This window comes from Myiozetetes cayanensis, unplaced genomic scaffold, assembly GCF_022539395.1.
Source record: "Myiozetetes cayanensis isolate MyiCay16 unplaced genomic scaffold, myiCay2020 scf16, whole genome shotgun sequence".
Taxonomy (NCBI): Eukaryota; Metazoa; Chordata; class Aves; order Passeriformes; family Tyrannidae; genus Myiozetetes; species Myiozetetes cayanensis.
In genome coordinates, this window is record NW_026087270.1 from 3,050,295 (window position 1) to 3,071,644 (window position 21,350).

General features: G+C 39.1%; 1 protein-coding gene across 2 annotated transcripts; it reads right to left on the bottom strand.

The window, feature by feature from the left end:
• Nucleotides 1-321: 321 nt before the first annotated feature.
• Nucleotides 322-20,634, bottom strand: ZNF507 (zinc finger protein 507). 2 transcript variants are annotated; one of them, XM_050311616.1, is made up of 7 exons: nucleotides 20,586-20,634; nucleotides 15,805-17,933; nucleotides 14,580-14,685; nucleotides 10,034-10,148; nucleotides 7,594-7,698; nucleotides 4,313-4,447; nucleotides 322-4,177 (listed from the first exon to the last, which is right to left on the bottom strand). In XM_050311616.1, the coding sequence occupies exons 2-7, from the start codon at nucleotides 17,926-17,928 to the stop codon at nucleotides 3,814-3,816; spliced, it is 2,949 nt and encodes a 982-aa protein (XP_050167573.1). In that variant the 5' UTR covers nucleotides 17,929-17,933; nucleotides 20,586-20,634; the 3' UTR covers nucleotides 322-3,813. The 2 variants fall into 2 exon arrangements, with proteins under 2 accessions (XP_050167573.1, XP_050167575.1); XM_050311618.1 differs by lacking the exon at nucleotides 7,594-7,698.
• Nucleotides 20,635-21,350: the final 716 nt, after the last annotated feature.

Here is a 21,350-nt window from a genome sequence, read left to right on the forward strand (position 1 = left end):
GTTTTCACTCTATTTCAATTAGGGGAAAAAACTCACAGTAGCTTCATTGTGAATTCTGAAATTCCAGTTATGTCCTTCAGCATTGTCCCCTCCTCACTGCAAGCAGACTTGGAAGTATTTTGGCTTAACAGTCTCTTATTTCATCACCACAGTTACTTGTATTAACAGTATTAAAACTGTAATAAGTTGACATAAGGGTGAGAAATGGGAGTAAAGTATTTCAAATACTTTTTGATTTAAACAGATTCCCTTCTCTCCAAACACTGGCTCAGTGTTTGAATTTTCCACATTCATATTTCATACAGATCAAATAAAAGTGACTAAAGTGTTTAACAAAAAAAAGTTTATTACCAAAATACAATATTAAAGTCAATACATGACAAACTCCTGTAAAGCAAAATAAATTATTCTAACATTGTACAGTATTCCAGAAGGTAGTTAAAGTAGTACTACAGACTTTGCTTCATAGTTCCGAACAGTTGTCTATCAGGAACACAATCCTAGAGAGAGCTTAAGGCATGCAGCTTAATGTGCTGGATAACTTTATAAAACAAAACTCATCCTATTTAATAAGATACAGTATCAGAATTAACTGCAGTCTTTACATGTCAGTTTTCTAAATTTTTTTATACTTTGGCTATAAAAGCAGTGCCATAGTGTTACAATACCTTTTCTTAAAAAAATACATGTACCCATGTCCATGAATATCAAATGCAAATGTAAATTTCTATTAAATATATCTTAACAAATGTTACTTTGAGCACCAACTGTACATTTCTTCAAATGATTAAATAAGTGCTTATGAAAGAGGAAAATACAATAACTCTGACTGAATCCCACTCTTATTTTTCCAAGCTTAAATCAGGAAGATGAAATATGCAACCATTTTTCAGTACAGCCCAGTCTGAATGAAGTTTGCTCTTCAGTGGTAGTACAGGCATTTAAAACAAAGCTGCAAGTTACAGTTCATATCACAGAATAAAATTTAATTTAAACAAACAGCACGTGAGTAGCTGATCACCTGATAGTGCTGTGACAAAAGATCCAAGAATATTTTAAAAGCTTAAAAAAGAAAGGGGAAAACTGCAGTTTTTGTGACTTTGAAATGCGCTTAAACCCCCTTCCCAAACATGCAGCCAAGCCAAGCACGGGCTCAAAAGCAGATAACCTGAGGAACAATTTGCTTTCAGAAAAACTAAGCCTATGATTACTTTACATGCAGAACTTCTGACAGAGTCCATGGGAACTGAGTGGGTAACTAAAGGCAAGCAGCGTGGAGACAGCTAAAAAAAATAAACCTCTGTATGGGGGAAAGAGTTCTTTGTTGGCATTTGTTAGGACAGGAAACAGGTTTTAGTGGCAAGTAGCTTTCTACTATTTTATAGGAACATGTGCAAAAAGAAAAAAGCAACAAGATGGCAAAGAACTGGGCATAGACATGTCCTACTCAGTAATCCCATGACACTGATTCCTGGTGCACTGTACACAGTGCTGCAAGTGTGGCTTCCCCAGGCACCAAAGCTGTTCGTTTTTATTCAAGGTTAATCACTTTTTAAGTCTTGCTTCACTGTCATCTCCTTCTTAGCTTATGAGTGCAAGTTTTTCACTTTTATCTTTCACTAGCTGAGCAACTTTAAAATAATCATCCCTTTCCACAAAAATAACATGGTAAATATTGTTACTGTGAATACTGACTGGTAGTTTAGCATTACCATGGATCTCGTTGTTCTTTAATTTTTCCAACAAATGGGATCTCTGAATGAGAAAGTTGAGATGTACTCCAGATAATGTAGGATTTTCACATGAATGCTATACTGAAGGTAAAATATTGATGTAAGACAGTATGAGTATCCCACTAAAAGTTTACTATCTCTGATTGAGTTTGAGATAGTGTAAATGAATCGTGCTTTTTCAAATGTAAAATCCACCTGTAGGAATATGAAAAATAACTTTAAAAATACTGTGTACTTCACATATGTATGTAAAATGTCTCAAATATGTGAACACAGAAATGCTTTGACCTTATATCCTGACCAATATTTAAAGTAAAATATGTACTTTCTCCTTTCTAATTTATAAACAAAATAATAATACCTATTTAACCTTAAGAACAGGTCAAATTGAGGAAATCCCGTGAAAACAAATATCATTAAATGTACTTGAGGTCTTTTACCCTGGCCTTTACATCTTGTGCTGCTTCATGAGGCTGTACAAAGACCTTTTGTTTTCTCTTCCTGGTTGCCACTTCAGTCAGTGATAACACAACAGACAGACAGTACATGTTGCCACCCTCTCAGATTTACAGCTGGAGCCGATTTCTGAGAGCAGAAATGTATAAATAAAGGAACCATAAACCACTGATTTGCTAAGAGTAAGTAACTTTTTGCGTAATGAGCTACTAAAAATCAGGCAAGGGCACCCCCATGTCAGGAACTGGGCACGTTGCTGGGCATCTGCCATTCATTAAAGGCAGCAATACCTGCCTGAATTAGAAAGTTTAGATCTGGCTGCTAAAGGGCTTCTCTGGAAGTGCTACTACTTCACTTGATTGAAATGTATATTTCAAACAAGTGAAGTAGCCAACTTTATAAACAACCTCAGCAAAGTTGCCAGGTAACTAACCAGTGTAATAATATCCCAAACTGATACACAGATGAATGCCTTGGACTGCAAACTGCTGTAACTATGAAAACAACAACAAACCAAAAAACCCCCCACACTGTAATTTTAGAAGCTAAAGGTTTTAAGAGGGAGAGATTTCTATGTGTTTCTTAGAAAACAAAGTAATCTCTAATTCCCTTTCTGAATCCATGCTAGATGCACTGGTAAATTTTATTCTGTAAGTGGCTGGATACAGTTTTGGCTTAATTGTTTTGTTTTGTTTTTTTTTTTAATAAGGTTTTTTACAGGAAGGTTATATTTCAGCTCATTATTTCTACATTTATAGCTCTGACAGACACTTAGCCACCCAGTGGGATTTCAAAGATTGCCAAAGCATGTAGGCATTTCTCAAAATCCCAGTTTGTGCTCACCTACATCTTCTGGAACCTACATCACTTAGTGGCAATTATTATTCATATCTTGTTCTCATTAAAAACATTGCTCATACATACTGCAAAGTAATCACCACAAACGGAAAGTGACATTATAAGGTTGGTTTTTTTAAACAGTTCTGCTGAATGTGTCAAGAAAACCATGATGAAACAACAGGTTGTTATTATAAAGGATCTTTTACACAATATGAGTTGGAAAGATACCAGGTTTTTTAGTGAGGATCCAATCAAATTATTAGCAAAATGCTTCTAGGCCCTTCAACTCCTGCTGCTCTACCTTCCAGAATCCAGTGGGGTTTGTGAGATTATATTGAAAAATATTTATCTGGTCTGTTGCCAGTTTCAAAAAAGGGTAAGAAAGTTCTTTGCTGAATTACTTGGAAAACAACAAAGAGGGAGGAAGAGAAAAGCTTTTCAACTGATACAAAGCTTTCACATCTTTGGGTCTTAATGTACTGTACTAATGCGTTATTACTGATGAGTAACTGAGAAGAAGAAAAACCAACAATCCTACATTCTTGGCACCATATAAAGAAATAACAGGTTCAAATGGATCATTCTATTCACCACTCATTATATTTATCTCTTAAATGATTCATCAGTCCCTGGTTAAAATATTGTACTCCTACTGAAACAAGGACTCAGGATGGGAAATCAAGTTTTGCTAGCAATTCTTCTCTTTAGCAAGTTTCTCAGGCAAAAAGTAGCAAAGCAGGAAAATATTCACTCTAGAAAATCCTCTCTTAACTTACTGCTTCACCTAGTTTGTATTTTGAGTCGTGGTGTGGTCCTTATTTAGGATGATGTTTATGATTTCACCCTCATGTTCTTTCATGTGATCCAGCAGGTTTTCTTTGTTGGTAGACTCAAAACCACAAATGCAGCAGCAGAAGAGAAGAACACAGTATTCTGTGCCAAGATGGGGTAGAGTGGAGTTCTTTTCTAAACTGCATGAGGTAGTCATCAAGTTAGGTTTTTCATTCTCATCAGAACCTGAAATTTCATTTGTAGTCTGGTTGATAGACTCTGTAAAAGACACCAAGTTGTCTGAACTTCCTATTATAGGTACTGTACTTTCTTCTGTGCCTTCTAATAAGGTTTTGTCAGTGAGTTGTCCTTGAAACCTGGAATAATAGTAAAAAATGAAACAGGTATCAAAATGTACCAGTTGTTGCTTTTTGTTAGGAACTTTATTTTGGATGAGGGTTGGGTCTTACGAAAATTTTAGATGATAGGGCTTGACAGTAAATCAAACATACCTACTGCTTTGTGAAATTGCATCATTAATAGCCTTGTTCACTTGTTCATAGTTATAATTTTGGTCACTTGCATGTTTCCACATGTGGGACTTCAGGGATGGAGGATGGCTACATACATATCCACAGAGAGAACATCTAGGGGAAAAATGGAGAAGGAAAAAGAGAAACATTTAAAAGTTAACTTTTATTAGTTTAGTAATGGATTAGTTCTTTCAAAAGGATGAGTAGAGAGAGATCCATGTGAATCTTCTTCCTGGTGCCCCTTTTCAGTTTTATAACTAGGCCACATTATTTTGCAAAGTTTCATCCTGAAATATAAGACTGTTTTTAGGGTCTGAGAATTTTTAAGTCTGATTCTTCTGATTTCTTAAACAGCTTAAAATCTTATCTCCTTGGCCTGGTAAAACTGTTTAAGCACTGCAAAAATGCAGTATTTCTGATGACTGCAGACACCAGGCATGCATTGGTGTGTGGGATGTGGCGGGCAGGTAGTGAGTTCTCTTTGCCATTGCTCTGAACCAAGCAGGAGCTGTGTAATTAACACTGATAATGTCAACTGCAGTTAATAAAGTCTTTGCTGCTGCAGCATGTATTAGTTTATTTAAGGATCATAGAACTGTTGCAGTTGGAAGGGACCTCTTGAGATCAATGTCTGGTCAGATTCTGAACATATTCACAGATCAAGAGTCAGACAGGTGACCATTTTCTCTGTAGAGTTTTCCATCAGCTTGGTACCACCAGACTAAATTATCTATTTCCCTGCAAAACACTGTCTCATACAATAAAGAACAAAACCTTGAAGAGTAAGTCCTATTTACAGGGAGATGTAGTGTATATTTATGGCCACAAATAACCCAAGACTGATCAAATCCCACATGAATTTTTTCATATATGAATGTACAACAGAGGAGTTTTTTTACACATTTCCTAAGATGATAAATAAATCACCTCAGCAAAAAGGAGATGAATGCATGACAACACTCCACAGCAGAACCTCACACATAGTCAGGATGATGTAGCTCTTCCTTTGCTCAGCTCCCTGCTACTTTGGAAGCTTTTAGTTTCCCAAATCACATGGAAAAGGCCAGAAGCAATCAAAGGTGACCTTGAGCTAATAAATTATAGCTAGGAAAGGATTTCATTCCTCAGTGAGGAGTAAGATGTTTTCTGCTCAAGCAAGAACACAGTAGGTACACTATGATGAGTCTGTTAAAATCACTATCATACTAGTCAGATTTTGTAAACTTTTCAGACCTTTTCAGAAATATAACCTGGAAACACAAGAAGGCTTACACAAAAACATGTTATACACTACAGTTCAATAAGGTTTTATGACTTCTCTTAATGACAGTAGGATATACTCCTAAAATGCCCTGCAAATAATCATATATATTGGAAACTATTTCTGCTCAGCAGAAGATTGCAGAGAACTGCAAAAATCTCCCAAGTTGGGTGAAGGCACGGTACATTACCTTGCTTATGTAGCAAGATAATTCTGTCCTGCTGGGGAACAACAGGCATGTCCTTCTAGCTCACTTTTTTCTGTGACTTGGTTTGGAATGTAATATCCTATTTTTCTCTTTTCCTTCTAATTTGAAGCCTTACAAAGAAAATGGATGCTTTCAAAGATAGGCCAGTTCATTCTCAGATTGACAATCTTACTGTCCCTAATGAGGCTGTTACAAAAATAAATCATTAAAAATAAGATAGAAGGCAGATCTTATAGTTAATTTACAGATAAAATTAGGCCAAAATAATTTTTTTTTGCAAAACACAAAGTTCAACAAATAATCTTAATTCCATTCTACATGCATATGTATCCACTAGTCTTATCATACCTATGATTTTTCTGTGCCACTAACACAGCTTGGTCAGTGGGTTGGTAACACAGTGAATGAAGCTGCAGTCCAGTGTTTGTTTTTATCTCCTTTTAATTACTCTCTCATTTTTTGAAGTACGTTAATTTACTCAGTTAATTAATTTACTCATTAATTTACACTTATTAATTTACTAATAAGATTTACTTTGCTGAGAATACTGTGAGAATATTGCCAAATACTGTTGACTACTTTAGTGTACAGTTCAAATGAGACACGGAAACTCCAACAATTTTAGCATGATGCACTCCAGTTAATGATCATGTACTTAAAATATATAGTTAAAGTATATGCAACACATTCTCAGAGAAACAAAATTATTTACCTTGAGTTTAGTAGTAGAAGCCTTTCAGTTCCATAGCATGATCTACCCTACAGGTTGACTTATGCTGAATTATTAAACTTTACTATTCAAGTGTATCCTAAATTGATCTACCAAGGAAACAATTATCTCACAGCTTTTGATAGACTAATTCCTTGGGGATTCACGGACCAAAGTGTGGAGGTTTTCAGTGATCTCTGGTAACAGTAAGAGCACTCAGCAATACTGTGCATAGTATGACAGCAGAACAAATAGGACTTAATGCTTCTTGGACCATTTTAGGGGAAAAGGCAGTGGAAGGATTTTTAAGTTGTAGAAGCAGCTTTTCTTGAGAAGAAACCTTGATGTGAATGTGCTTTATTTGCATTCTCCCTATTGCCTTTAAAAATCTTTCACTAAGAAGTGTTCAGAATATTCCCAATTTTCTTTCCCAGCTTTTTTGTTGCAAATTAGTAGTAGACAATTACACATATTTATGCCAACTTTCTCATATATATACAAACCACACATAGCTACGAACAAACTGTAAAGGACACTCATCACTTAACATAATGATTTAAACATAATGACTATTCATGCTAATTCTTAACTAGGTAATGCCAACCTGGATTCTAACTCACATGTATATGCAAAGGCTGTGCTTAGACTAGGGTATTAAACAAAGCCAGAGAACATTCCTGGATACTGGAATTTACCCATCTATAATGTTAAACATTAGAAGTGCCACGACATGGTTTTGGCACGTGCATCCTCCCAAACAATTCCAGGCATGCTTTGGTAATTAACATGGTCCAGAAACTACTTGCAATAGGCAGTTTATATGCATCCACCACATTCTGGGGAGAAAAAGCTGATTACTGTAGCAGAGGGAAGTCGTGGACATGTTTAACCAACCAGCATAAACACTGCCTGGGAATGTCGTGGCAAATCTCTCCCTCAAAAGAAAGCCAACCCCAAAAAACATTCTGGAACAAAGAATGAGCCTAGGAGGGAGGATAATAGAATCTAAACCCTGCTTTGTTTCTTAACATAACAAAATGAGTACTATGACAGCTTTTTGCCAAACGAGAGCCGTTACATACTTGTACTGTTCCATTAGCTGCACTGCCTGATGCTCCTGGGGGTGCCGCCTCATATGGCATTTCAAGCTATTCATATTTGTGGTGGCGAAGTCACAGACTCGACACCTGAAGAGACAACAAGAAGTGAACTAATCTGACAATTAACTGCTAACACTGTTCTGAAAACACGAGAAAGCAAAGGTACCTAGAAAGATTACAGTTCAAGGCTAACAATATTTACAGAAGTCCAAGTGATGACGCTGACCTGTAATTGTTGGGCAGTGAGAATCTTATGCAGCCCAAAAAAGCCTCCACCTTTCAGCAGGAATCCCTGGGCATGTGGACTATGTTCCTTCCTGACATCTGTCTTGTGCACCCCTCCTGATGTGGGCAAGCACCACGCAGTGTAAGTGGGATGAGGATGCAGTGGCTGGATGCAGCCCTGATCCGGGTTACCTGGCTGTGTTGAGCAAAGGCACAATGTGACTGTAAGAGCTACAGGGGACACTGTATTTAGACATGAGCCTTGTTACTCCAGAGTCTGTGGTTTACTTAATGCAACAGCAATGTTTCTCATGCCATTTTAAAAGTCAAACTATATAATTAGTAATGAAATGGCTAAGTTTCAGGGCATTATAGCTGAAATAGAAATCAGGGACAAGATCAACACATTTAGATTCAAGTGCCCTCAGACAAGTGTCTCATCACACTGTCCAAATTATGTTGCTTTTCTTCTTACTTCTGATGCAATATCTTTGTATAAAAACAATACATAAACCAGTTCTGAATTTAGATTTAGATCCACAGATTTGGATCTCAAAGTATTGCACAAATTCTATGCTATTCATGAATATCAATATAGTACCACACAACCTTCCTGTGTAGAACATATTTAAGTGGCAACCATCAAGCTCAGCTAAAACTCTTATGTATTTGTTAGGACTATAGCTGTTTGGGTTTTTTTGAAATGGTAAAATGTCTAACATTTATAAAGTCTGGTCTATAGTGTGGAACAGTTTGAGACTGCAGGATACTGAGAATACTCACTTTATTTTTTAAAGGATTTAATTGTGCACTATTACAATCCAGAAGGTATCAAATCTACAAAAACACATCATTTGAGGCTGTGCAGCTTAATTTCCAGCGATTTTTTTCAAACAAATTATAAAATATGTTTACAGCTCTAAAAATGGCATCAGTATAGTAGGTTGCTATTTGATACTATGGAGGGCTTGAGGAATACATGTTTCAGAAGGACAAATACCATAAATACTTGATCATTATATATTTTAGGCTGTTGCTTGAATACCCTGCCAGTTTTTCATATTTGTCTTAAGGGGTTTATGAAAAAATAGGAAGGAAAGCAAGCCACATCAGTAGTTTATATTTAGTATGCAGCAGTCTGTATCACCAATGGAAAATTTCCAAGGGTTCCTAAATCAAAACAGCCCAACTAACACCAACTCAAAAACTACCATGTATAAGACACTCTACAGCATCTGCTGTTCCAACCTCACCAAGTCATAAATAATGGCAATAGGGAAGATTCTGAGGAGAAAAACAATCTCTTTGTATTCCACATTTGCTCTCTGAGCAAACATCTTGCAAATTTTTGCTGGTGATCTGGGATATCGTTGTAATGCACAAATCAAAATACGACATGTTTTCTGGGTTTGCTTCTCCAAAAGAGAAAGTCCCTGGCTGAACTCAGCATTTCAAGGTCTTGAGCTTCCAGAACTTGTCTTAAAAAGATAGAAGTATATCAACTCAAAAGGTCTATTAAGTCTGATCTATTTTCTAGCCACTAGAGAGGGACAGAGATCCACACTGAATGAGCACAGATTGAATTTGCAGGAATTTATGCAGCAACCAACAGCAAAGTGCAGGATTTAGTTTTTTGCTGGGGACCTGAGCTATAATATTACACATTATTTTAGATATCCAAGTTTCTATATAAATCTCTTATAGAAAATTCATAAAATTCATAAAATCTCACCCTAAGTGAGTGTGTTAATATTGTTTGAACCTGTGAAAAAGATGAGGGGTCTGGTGACAAGATAAAGGGCAGAATTTTGCCACACTCTGTAGTAGCCAGTGTGTAAAGCAGCAATATGACAAAGAAGAACATTTTGCAACAAAGCAAATCCAAAATGAACTTAAGCATGCAAGGATTTTGAGAAATGTCTTATTACTGTTGGCCAAAGTCCAATATTACAATGTAATTATTTCCCTTTCCACATGTGAATGCTTCAAACTGAAAACAAGCCATAGACTGCTGCAGCAAAAGGTACAGTCTGGAAAAATTAGCAAATCTTAATTACACGGTTTGAGTCAACCAGCAAGTGTGGCTCCTTCAAATTTGCAGTAAAATGATGTAATTGCACTTCTTTAGCAATGTCTTCAGAATTGCATGAGCAATTCAGTAACCTTGTCAGAGGTTGGCAGTAATTGAGACACTTACCTGTATGGCTTATCAGAGTTATGAATTCGTCTGTGATTTCGTACACCAACGTAGGTTGTGCTTGTGTAGTCACACACATCACATCTGTACAGTTTCTGAACTGAAGACTTATTGCCTATATGAAACAAAATCCATCATTTTAGAGAGCTGCATTGTAAGGAGTTCTCAGATGAGAATTTCATCACAATTGAATTATGAAACATGAATTAACGTTTTAGAGTAATAGTTTTGAATATCTATGAATATTTAATGCTTTTAAAGTATTAAACAGGCAACGGACATAGAGATAATAAAGGTATGGTTTATTTTACCATGCTGTTCTGCATTAGCTCTGCCATTTACTGGAATTATTAAAATTTTAGGAAAACACATTCTTTATGTGGACACTTCCCTTCTTCCTGCAGTTGGGTAAAATCCTGTCTTACAGCAAAAGGTGATGAAATGTGGGAACTGCTGAACCCGGCAGTTTCACTGCTTTGCAGAATGCATCAAATCAAAGGAAAAGATGGGGATTGAGAAAGGAAGAGTTTCAAACTGTCAAACACAGAAAACCAAAGCAAAAGGCCTCCCAAAAACCTCTAAATCCTGTTTATCATCTACATACACTTACACTTTCCAAGGGATATGAGATGATAAAAAAATTAGATAATGACCAGATGTCTTAATAAATAATTTGGAACTTCTCCAAATTACTAAAAAGCAATTGTAACAAAAATCATTTTTTCTTTCTAGAATGAAAAAGACTCTTGAAAAATTAATGGTTGCAGAGACAAAGGCTAATGACTCCTTTAGCATAGGAAAATGTGTGCCCACAAGTGCACAGCTGGAATATTTTTGAGACGTAAGTGTGTAGACTTAAAGAGCCCTGTTCCTGCTCCCTCACTGAATAATGGAACTGGTTTGGGTTAAGGTATTAACATTTGGGAAGAGGGATGGTATTTTTTATGCAGGTAATTTTCCCATTCCAGCCCATCATGCAGCACTTTTTATTTTTTAAACATTTTTTTAACTGAATCTTTTCGTTATCAAAACAACAACTGAGAATCTTTACAGTAAAACTCTTTTAAGGAGACATTTCTTTTTCTCCCCAGGTAGGCACTGAATTATGTCAAAAAAAGTTTTAGAAATATTGTTCTGAGGGATATAGTCACACAGCTAACTGAAGCAGAAAGGAAAAGTGACCACTAATTAAACTTGCCCTACAAAATTCAGTACTTTTGGTTCAAGATGCCAAGTAATTAGGTAGGGATGATAAACCCAGAGGATTATTATGAAGAATATATAGTATACCATATAAAATAAAATAGCAATCTGAATACAAAGACAGTCTGAAATAAAATTTGAATAATTCTGTGTGTATCACAATAACAGAAAATATATTTCCTATTTTTACTTTAAAGCATGACACAGTGCTCACTCTTCTGGCATTCTTATACAAAATAATATGGAAAGAATATATAACAGGCACTCTTTGCAAGCCAACCTCAGGGCAAAATATATCGGATTTTTTTCCTACAATATGCTCATCTAGTAAAATTTATTAGTTTTGGTTTTCCTTTAATGTAAATTACAGAAACAATCTTAATTATATGCTTGGAACTTAAATTTCTACAATTAATTTTTTATGAAAGCACATTTATGTAGAAGACCTCAAATGAATCGAGGTCACTCACTGGGCTGCAGATCCATGGGAGAGCAGGGGCTGTGTGAAGCTATTCCATGCTCCACTTGAATGGGTTTTCCATCTTAAATGCTGCAGTTTTAGAATAAACTGCTTCCAAATCCATTTTCTGTTATGAATTTGGTATTTTATTGGGCAGGCAGCTTTAACAGTGCCTAATGAGATTTTTAAAGCATTATGCAAACAAATTAGCTATGGCATAGTTCTGTGTGGCTCACACCCAGTAGCACACTCTTAGGAGCAATTATTTATACCAATCACTACTTTGTATTTATTCCTTCAACGAGATGCACATAAATTATAATACATCAAATAATCCCTTGCTGTTACAAAATAGCAGTCATGTCCCTCATCCCCTTCACGGGTTTATTTCTTGTGGGTTTGGGGCCTCTTTTGCTTTCTGGATAGAGAATATCAGGTCTCTTAAAATGAACGTGGAAATGACAGATCTTTGTTGTAGCAGCAGTAACAGGTGCTCCTGTAATGCTGCTTATTACCCTATTCCTTCATTATTAGACATTTACAATCTGATCATATCCAGTGTCATAATGCTCCCCTTTAATTTATTGTACAACCATGATGAATAAAGAGACTTTTAGGACTAACTATTTCATAAACAAGAAATGAAACTGTTCCAGCTCAGGCATCTTTCACATAAACAGATGCTATGCCATAAACTTCTTTGTTTTGTGTCGCTTTATAGGGATGACATCTGTTTGACAAGAGATTGCTGTACTGCAGTGGTGTTGCAATTTGATTATAAATTGGTTCTGAAATAATTTAAGCATTCCACAGTATGAGTTAATAAAAGTTTAAAAGGAGAGCTGTTTTCATTCAAGCCACATTACTAAGTTTCATGTAGGGTAAACAATCAATTCAAGTGCTTGGTTGTAACACTTGGATAAGATAATAATGAGTAAAAAATATTTTTAAAAAATCTCTGAAGTAATTACATTAAAAGCAGGCAGATTTCTTGAACAGGAGCTCTTCTTTCATGGAAGTTTAGTTACAGAATCAGGATATAAACTGTAAAACAACCTCATTAAAACACACTAATTTCAAAAGCAGATAATCCTTTTGATTTTCAGTCACATTAACAGGACTTTAGCTATAAAGGTACAGTATTTCATAAAATCTGACATATTTCAGGCATTGCATGATAGTTATATTCCTGTATCATGACATCTTTAAGAACACTGGTTTATAGCAAAAAAAACATTGTCAGAAGTAATAGTCCAAGCTGTAACTAGCTACACTAACCACGTTTTATTTCTTATCACTTCCATTACAATATTTATATTATTGCTTCTGAAGAAAAAAAACCCCAGTACTTAATGGGAAATGTTCTCACTACTAAATTGTACCCACTACTGAGCAGACCCTCCCCAGCCATTTTCCCATCTTCTCCTGACTTCAGATGGCTCTCTCAGGCTCAGGTATACGAAGCACTACAGATCAACTTCCTGAATGTAAATGCCTTCTGCACTGATGAGAGCAGAAAGGAGCTGGGATGGGTCATTCTACCTGAGGCTGATAAGGTAATTAGCTTTTAAATTTCTAATTTGTATACTGAAAGCCAGAAAAAGAGTGAGAGCTAAGAGAACAGAAGGCAAAAGTTGTGGATCTCATTCTATTCTGACATGGACCATGTTGCTTTGGAAAAGCATTGCTGGTTCATGCTGGTTAGTCCCTTTTCTCACAAGGAGTTGCATCAATTTCAATAGCTTTTGCACTCACTGACCAGCTGTAGAGGAGAGAGTGTGACCCAGAAATTTCTACTGCAACCTAAGTACTATTACAGTGCACATTTTGCTGTCTAAACAAACAAGAGAGCACAGTTAGGACAGAAAAGAGCTATGTGTACAAAATGGAAACACTTCAGCTCACAGTTGTTCAGAGGCTATATAATTACCAGTATTTTTCCACAGTGCTCTAAAATTTCAAAGTGTTAATAATTACAGTGTTGCCTTCAAAATAAAAATGCTGTAAATATTTTCAGTAAGGGTAACTCACCAGAGAATGCATTTACATTGCAGTGATAAATATTGGGTCTTCAGGATACTCACAGGATTTTTAGGACACATTTTCTCCTACAGAATTTGGTTATTTTTTTCCCCTGATTATCTTAACAAGGGTTAAGGTTTTTTCATCAAGGGTTTGTTTTTTTTTTTATTGCTGTTGTTTTTAAAACAAACACTACTGAATTATAAGCAGATACACAGTTAAACAAACATCTGAGCAACATGGTCTAGTGAAGGTGTCCCTGCCCATGGCAGGGTTGGAATAAGATGAGCTTTAAAGTCCCTTCCAACCCTTAATATTCTGTGATTCTGTGAAAATCCATACCTACTGTTACCCTGGCAACTATTACAGACACAGGTTGCACGTTTAGGATGCTTTACATTTCCCTCTCTAGGGCTAAAAATATTACTCATTTTGGACATTACCAGAAATTTCTAAACACAGAAGGGATGGAATTGTATGTATATGCTGACAGCAAACTACATTACCATGGTGACTTTAAAAAAAAAAGGCTTTCTATTGTTTACTGTAGGTGATTTGGAAAATACTGTAGCTGCTGAAGGAAGGAGAAAATTCAGAGTAATGCTCTGTATCACTTGTGTTTCACAAGAAATAAAAGGGTCAATTATAGGGGCTAAAAACATCTTACCTAACAACAAATGCCACCCCAAATCTGACTATGGTAAATTTTTTACACTGAAAAGGACACACACTGAAGGTTATGATCAGGAATGAAAACATTTCGTCATGAAGGAGACCTTGAAACCAGTTATACAAATACAGCAAACAGAAGTAATGCTATGAGTGACCTTTTGCAATTTCAGGTGTAAATATACACAGTACCTTCTCTGTCATCTACTTCATTGGAAACTATGAGCTTGTTAGATGTAGCTGTTGAAAAGATTTCTGGAAGACTGTGTTGTTCTCTTTCGTGATTTCGCAGTTGGCTCTGAAAAAAAGCGTTTCCCATGTTTAAATGTACACTACAAACATACAGTGACCACTTGAAATACTGCAATGATCTGTGACATTGTTACTCACGTTTTAATGACAACTGTTACAAAATATGCATTAACATATATACAGATTATCCCTTAGGTAATTTTACTAGGAATAAAACAAGTATCATGGATTAGGAACATAACAGGATTGATGACAATGACCAAGAGCATTCTATGATTTGTGTTTATTTAGAAAACAGATTTCCTTCTTCCCTCATTCCCCCAGACAACTGGCCACTGTTCTTCCTCCAAAATTATTATACTCCCAAAGCAGTATTAGATTAGAGGTTGGGACTTATGTGAAAATTAACTCAATTTTTGTATTGCCTTGTGACTTAATACATTGGTCCTGTTTCTACTTGCTTGGGGAAGGGAGGGAAGAGAGAGCCTTTTGCTACCCTACCTGTATATTTTTTCAGACTAGAGTAAATGTGGGATAGGATTGCCTAGAGGAGTTTCAGCTGTAGAGCTCTATACTGATGCAATCTATTTTGTATTCCTGAATACTGAGCTGAGTACACAGGGACACACTCCCCAGCATTAATGCTTAAAATAGCAATTAGGAAAATGGCAGAAGTATATTATTCTGCTCTAGTACATAATCCTTCAAACCAAAGTTCTGTAGAACATCCAGACCAACAAAACAACAGAGGAGAAAAGAAAATGGTTTCTGCTTCAGTGCGTGTCATGGTACTCCCAAATGCCATGATTACATTTGCACACAACTGGCAGGCATGTTTGAGCATTCTTTTAAAGTTTCAGCTATAAAGTTCTTTGATAGTTTCATTTCCTCCTGTAGTTGTTACATGTGGGCAGAGAAACAACATGATGTTATTATGTCCATAAGATGATTCTCAGGAAAATAAGTGAGGAAGCAAGTTTATTTCAGTGGGTAATCCAGAATAATTATAGCTGAATTGTATATTGCTGGCAGTAATCCCTAATTGTAATTACAACAAAGCCAGGATGTCAGACTGAATTAAGTTAGAGAGGGATCACCAGTTATTAAAAAAAGTGGCAAATTAGGTTATTTAGCTATTCCAGGCAGGCACAGGAAAGAACTTTACCTTGTAATGGAAGGATTCCTCACACTGCTTGCACTGGTACATCCTGGTTTTGCAGTGGTTGATCATGTGGCTCTCCAGGTCCTTGCTGTTGTCCGCGATGTGCTCGCAGATGGGGCACTGGTAGGGCTGGCGCTGGCGGTGCACCCGCAGGTGCTGTTTGATGTAGCCCTTGTTGCCGCTGCTGTAGTGGCACAGGCGGCAGCGGTAGGGCCGCTCCACGTTGGGGATGTATTCCACCAGGTTACTGCCAGGGATATTTGCATCACTGGCGTTTTGGCATTGTGCATTGTCTTGTAGTTCTTTCAGAATGTCGTCATCAGAAGCGTTCTGGTCTGTCCTCTCCTTCAGCTTTTCGATGACGGTGAGCAGTGACATACTGATGCCCATTTTAATTGGGGCTTCTGATAACTCTGGCCTCTCTTTCTTTATCTCCACTATTGCACATTCACTTTGGTTTAAGCCACTATACTCCTCTGAAGGATCCTTAAGCGAGGATACCACTTTAGAATGAGCCACGCATGGGCCATCAGCTCCTCCCTGTCCTGCACCTGCATCCACAGCATCTTCCCCAGTCAGAGCCCTGAAGCTGGACCGTGTCAGTTCTGCAGCTCTGATGGGCATTGTAACAAGAGCTTCTGCTGCTAAGGAGTGCAGTCGTAAAGACTCTGAGTTTGTCCTCCTTCGTGCGGGAGGCACATTTTCATCAGTTGTTACATTTTTATTAGGGCTTAATTCATTATCTTTCTTGTCAGTATTATTCCATCCGATTATTACTTCTTGAATTTCATCTGTACGATAAACTTCAGGTTCTTCACAGGTAATGTGGGTCTCCTCAGAGATTAATTTTTTTTCTGTGTCAATGTCAGTGTTCATCAAGAATGGCTTTTGCAAGACACTTTCTTCAGCACCTGGCAAACGCTCTACTATTACATTAACGTGACCCTTTTTGTTCGGACTACAATTGATGATTTTCTGTGCTGATGACAGCAGGCTGTCAGTTATCATATTGTCCGGTTCTGTGTCGGATACAGTCTCCTCTACAACCTCTGTAGTAGGAGAATTCACCACAGACTCAGTTAATATCTCCTCCTCTTTTACATTTGTTCCTATGGGTGACTTACACGACAGTTGCTCCGAATTGCAAATCTGAAGCTGAAGAGAAGGTTCGCTATGGATATCAAGTTCACTGTTTTCCAAAGAAAGGACAACTGTATCCACGCTGTGAGGTGTGGGAGTTACAACTGTCTCTGACAAGCTGGCAGTTTCATTTTCCTCCTCGAAGATGGGGTAGGAGCAGTCGACCTCCCCGGCGTGTTTCCAGGCATGCGTTTTGAGCATCCTTTGCTGGCCACACGTGTAGCGGCAGATGAGACACCGGTACATGCCATACTGCTCGTACGTGTACCACTTCCTCCTGCCCACCTCGGGCACAGGAGCAGACTGTCTTACATCTTTACAGTCCACATTTCCTGTCTGGTCAGTCCCTGATTTGACACTCCCTTCCACTGGCCCTTGCAGGAATGAACTGGCGACGTTTACGCACTGCTGCGATTTTGTCTGGATGCTGTTTTTACCACAATTCTCATGGTAATTTTTGAAGTGGGATTCAAGCTCTTCTTGGCTTTTGGAAGCAAAATGACATTCTGAGCACATTAATATCACCTCATTTTTCTGCCCGTGTTGTTTTATATGTTCTTGTAGTGTTAAGAGCGAAGGTGATAGAAACTTACAGAGACTACACTGGTAGCACGTCACCTTTTTTTTGCTTTGCGGAAGACATTCAGTCACAAAATAATCTGCTTGTAACTCTTCAGTCTTTTTAGTAGCAATCACTGACAGCTCAATTGCTTTAGCTGGGATTTCACAAAGATCCTCTGCGTCCAAAGACTGCGCAGAAGCATCAGGATGGGAACGTTTCTTCCCTATTAGAAGGCATCTTTGTGACTTCTCACTTTCAACTATTTTGCTCAGTTTCTGGATAACGTGGATGAGTGGATCAGTTTTACATTTTCTCTGATCTTCGCTGTTCTGAAGTGTTGGGCCAATGACCGTCTCCGAAATCAGCACAGCTTCCTGCTCCCCAATATTTGGCACCAAGACTGCAACACTGCTTCCTTCTTCCATAATACCTGGGAGAAAGGGTTTGTGAAAAATTAGGATTTATACATGCACAGTAATAAAAAGGCAACCTAGTACTATGTAGATTTCTCTCTCTACTAAATATTGAAGCCTAATGCCACCAACTTAAGGAAAACTTTCAGGATGGCTACAGAAATAGGCCAAGGATGCTGAGGACATTTCATGGATACTATTCAATACAGCTGACAGAATAATTCCAAGAGAGCCTCTAACAGCCTGCCTCCAAGTTGTACAAGGGCAAGATAACTATTTTCAAGTATAAGCTGATGATTAACAGTGTTACAGCTATTCCCTTTTTCTTTACAAGGCCTACACATTTGAATGTTAAACACTTAAATACCAATCAACAGTCACTGGCATGTTTATATCTAAAAACCATGGTATGATATAAAAATGTATTCCTAACTCTGATACACTGATGTCTCCTAAATGTAATTTACAAAAATAAGCAATTTTTTTCCCTTCAAATGTTAGGAGAATAAAGCAATTCTGGCATTTACTTGCATTAGTCATTTAACTGTGACTATTTTAAAGAGCGTTCAAATGTCAGATCATACAACTCATTATAAATGTAATTTTCTAGAAAACCTACTAATTGTAGCTTTTTCTACAATTCCTTAATTGTAGGAAAATAAACTGGTACTGAAGTTGAAAAGAGCAATTCTCTTCTGTTTGGACAGAAAGCTGTAGGCAGTAACTATTTCCACTTACACTTCCTTTAAACATATCAAACCATAAACCACAGGCAATAATGTGGTACTGTTGGAGGTTAAATTAGAAGCCAATATATATAAATTTACATGAAAACATATCTTGTGATGTGGGCAGAGCAGGGGGTGGGATGTGAAGAAGCCGGACAGAAAGTCTTACATTAAAATTTACTCCTGAAAAAATGTATACAAATAACCTATTCAAGATCCACTACACACACACATATATGTATTTTATATATTTATATACTTTTTATATACTATATATAAAACTGAGAACATAAAAATTACAGATCTTTATCAGTCATCCTTGAAAATTTATGCCTAATTCTTTCATGTGATTTTTTTTTTTTTTTTTTTGCAAGAAAGGTAAAGGCCAAACCAGAACTTCCAGAACTGGTCCTACAGACCCATAAAATCCACTCTTTTCTACTTATGGATTTACTATACAGCAATATAATGCACAGACATATGAGAGTGGGTTGTCTTGTATGTTTTCCACTACAGAAGAATTCCAGGGAGAACTACTCAAGTTACCTTTATTTGCTGTTCAACTCAGAAGTCAGGTTATCATCAGGACTATGGATATAACCCATGTTAGATTTTTAGTGTCATCTGCACCTCATGTTAAGTATTTCAAGTTGAGAACTATCATTTGGAAATCACCCTATTCATTTACACAAAACCACTTTGCTTTTTGTTTCATACTGGCTGTAACATGTTTGGAAACCATTATGAAAAGTGAATAAATGTGCTTTGTCCTCTGAAAGCAGATTGAATGAAGTGCTCAAAGGAATAATGTCTTCTTGAAATACTTTGACAACAAGTTAAGGAAAATTATAAGGACTTTATACTACTACTTTAAATTACACTTGGTACTTTTAAAACTTTGCTAAGTGATGCTAAATAGGCAAGTATTTCCCCTAGCCTTTTCATCTGAAAACAGCATAAAAACTAAGAGGAAAAATGCTAGACAAACCATAAAAGGAATATGCTGCCATACAGTGTTGCTATGTCAAAAATGCAAAGAAAGAGATGCATTGGTTTGGGATGCTCTGAGACTAATCAAAGGTATCAGATGCACAATTATGGTATATACGGATATATAACACATATATATGTTCCATCACTATTTGTTTGGACTGAGTTTAATGCTTACTGCTGCAGACTTTTCAGAGGGACGATAAGATCTGTACACAAATTATGTGGAATTCAGTGTTTTCAGTACAGATGATTCCACCTCCCAGGGCACAAAACTTCAGCCTGGCAAGTGCCTGTACCAGCACGCACCCTTGACACGACCTACACGGGAACTAAAACGGGGGGTCTGGGGCTGACAAAGGGTCCTGGAGGGCAGGATCCAGACCGGAGGGAACACCCACTCGGGCAGCAGGACCGAGGCAGGGCAAGACGCCTCCGGGGCTGGAAAAGCCAAACCACGCTTTGCACAACCACCTGACCCGGAGTGGCCGCTCCGATCGCATCGCGGCTCCCGAGGGCAGGGAAACCGCCCCGGCCGGGCCACCCTCCCGCGGGCCGGCCCGGCCCGACCCCCGCCCTCCCCTCCGGGAGGATCCGCATAAAGCGGCCCCGCGTTACAGCGCGCAGGTGCCGCCGCCGCGGCTCCATCAGCGCAGCAGCGGGGAGCTGGCCGCAGGAGAGGCGAGGCGGTGAGGAGGGCAGGGCGGGAAGGGGAGGGGAGGGAACGGAGGCAGCCCCGGCCCGGGAGGTTCCGCCGGGAGCCGCTGCCGCCCGCGGCTCCGCACATGGGCAGCGCCGCGTCGCCCCGGGGCCGGCTCGCCCGCCGCCGCGCATCGCGCCCTGCCTGCCGCCCGCTCGCCGCCGCCCGCCCGCCGCCGCCGCCCGCCGGAGCGGGCTGGTCCCGCCTGGCTCTGACCGGGAATAATGGGGGAAAATCCCGTTTTTCCTCACCTCCGGCCGCCGCTTCAAGATGGCGACGATGGAGACCGGATCACGTGACCCGCGGGCCCGCGTCAGGTGACCGGCGGGTGGGCGCTGCTGCCGCGTCAGCGCCGCCTCCCGTTGCCATGGGAACCGGGCTGTCACTGCCCCGGCGTGGGGACAGCGGCACGGGGGGACACGGCGTGGGACAGTGCCCGTGTGGGACACCCAGTGCCCGTGTGGGACACGGTGTGGGACACCCAGTGCCCGTGTGGGACACGGCGTGGGACAGTGCCCGTGTGTGCCTACCCAGTGCCCGTGTGGGACACCCAGTGCCCGTGTGGGACACGGTGCCAGTGCGTGCAACAGCCCTAGTGTGTGGGACACTGCCAGGGTGTCACTGCAGCCACCGCAGTGTCACAGCCCTGGCGTGCGTGGCAGTGCCCGTGCGGGATACACAATGGCCACGTGTGTGGCAGTGTGACACAGTGCCAGTGTGTGATGCACAGAGCCCGTGTGTGACACGGTGCCGCTGACACTGCAGCAATGGCAGAGCCACTCAGGCTTGAGTCAGTCTCAGGGTGACAGGTGTCAGGGTGACTGGTGTCAGGGTGACTGGTGTCAGGGTGACTGGTGTCAGGGTGACAGGTGCTCGCCCTGCAGCCCCAGTGCTTTGGTGATCTCCTGGCTTTCCTTGGCCAGCAGTCCCATGGCGTTCCCATACCCAGGGCCAAGCTGGGCAGCACGGTGCCACTCAAGAAATGGCACAGTCTCTCAAAAGGTGTTCTCTTTCAG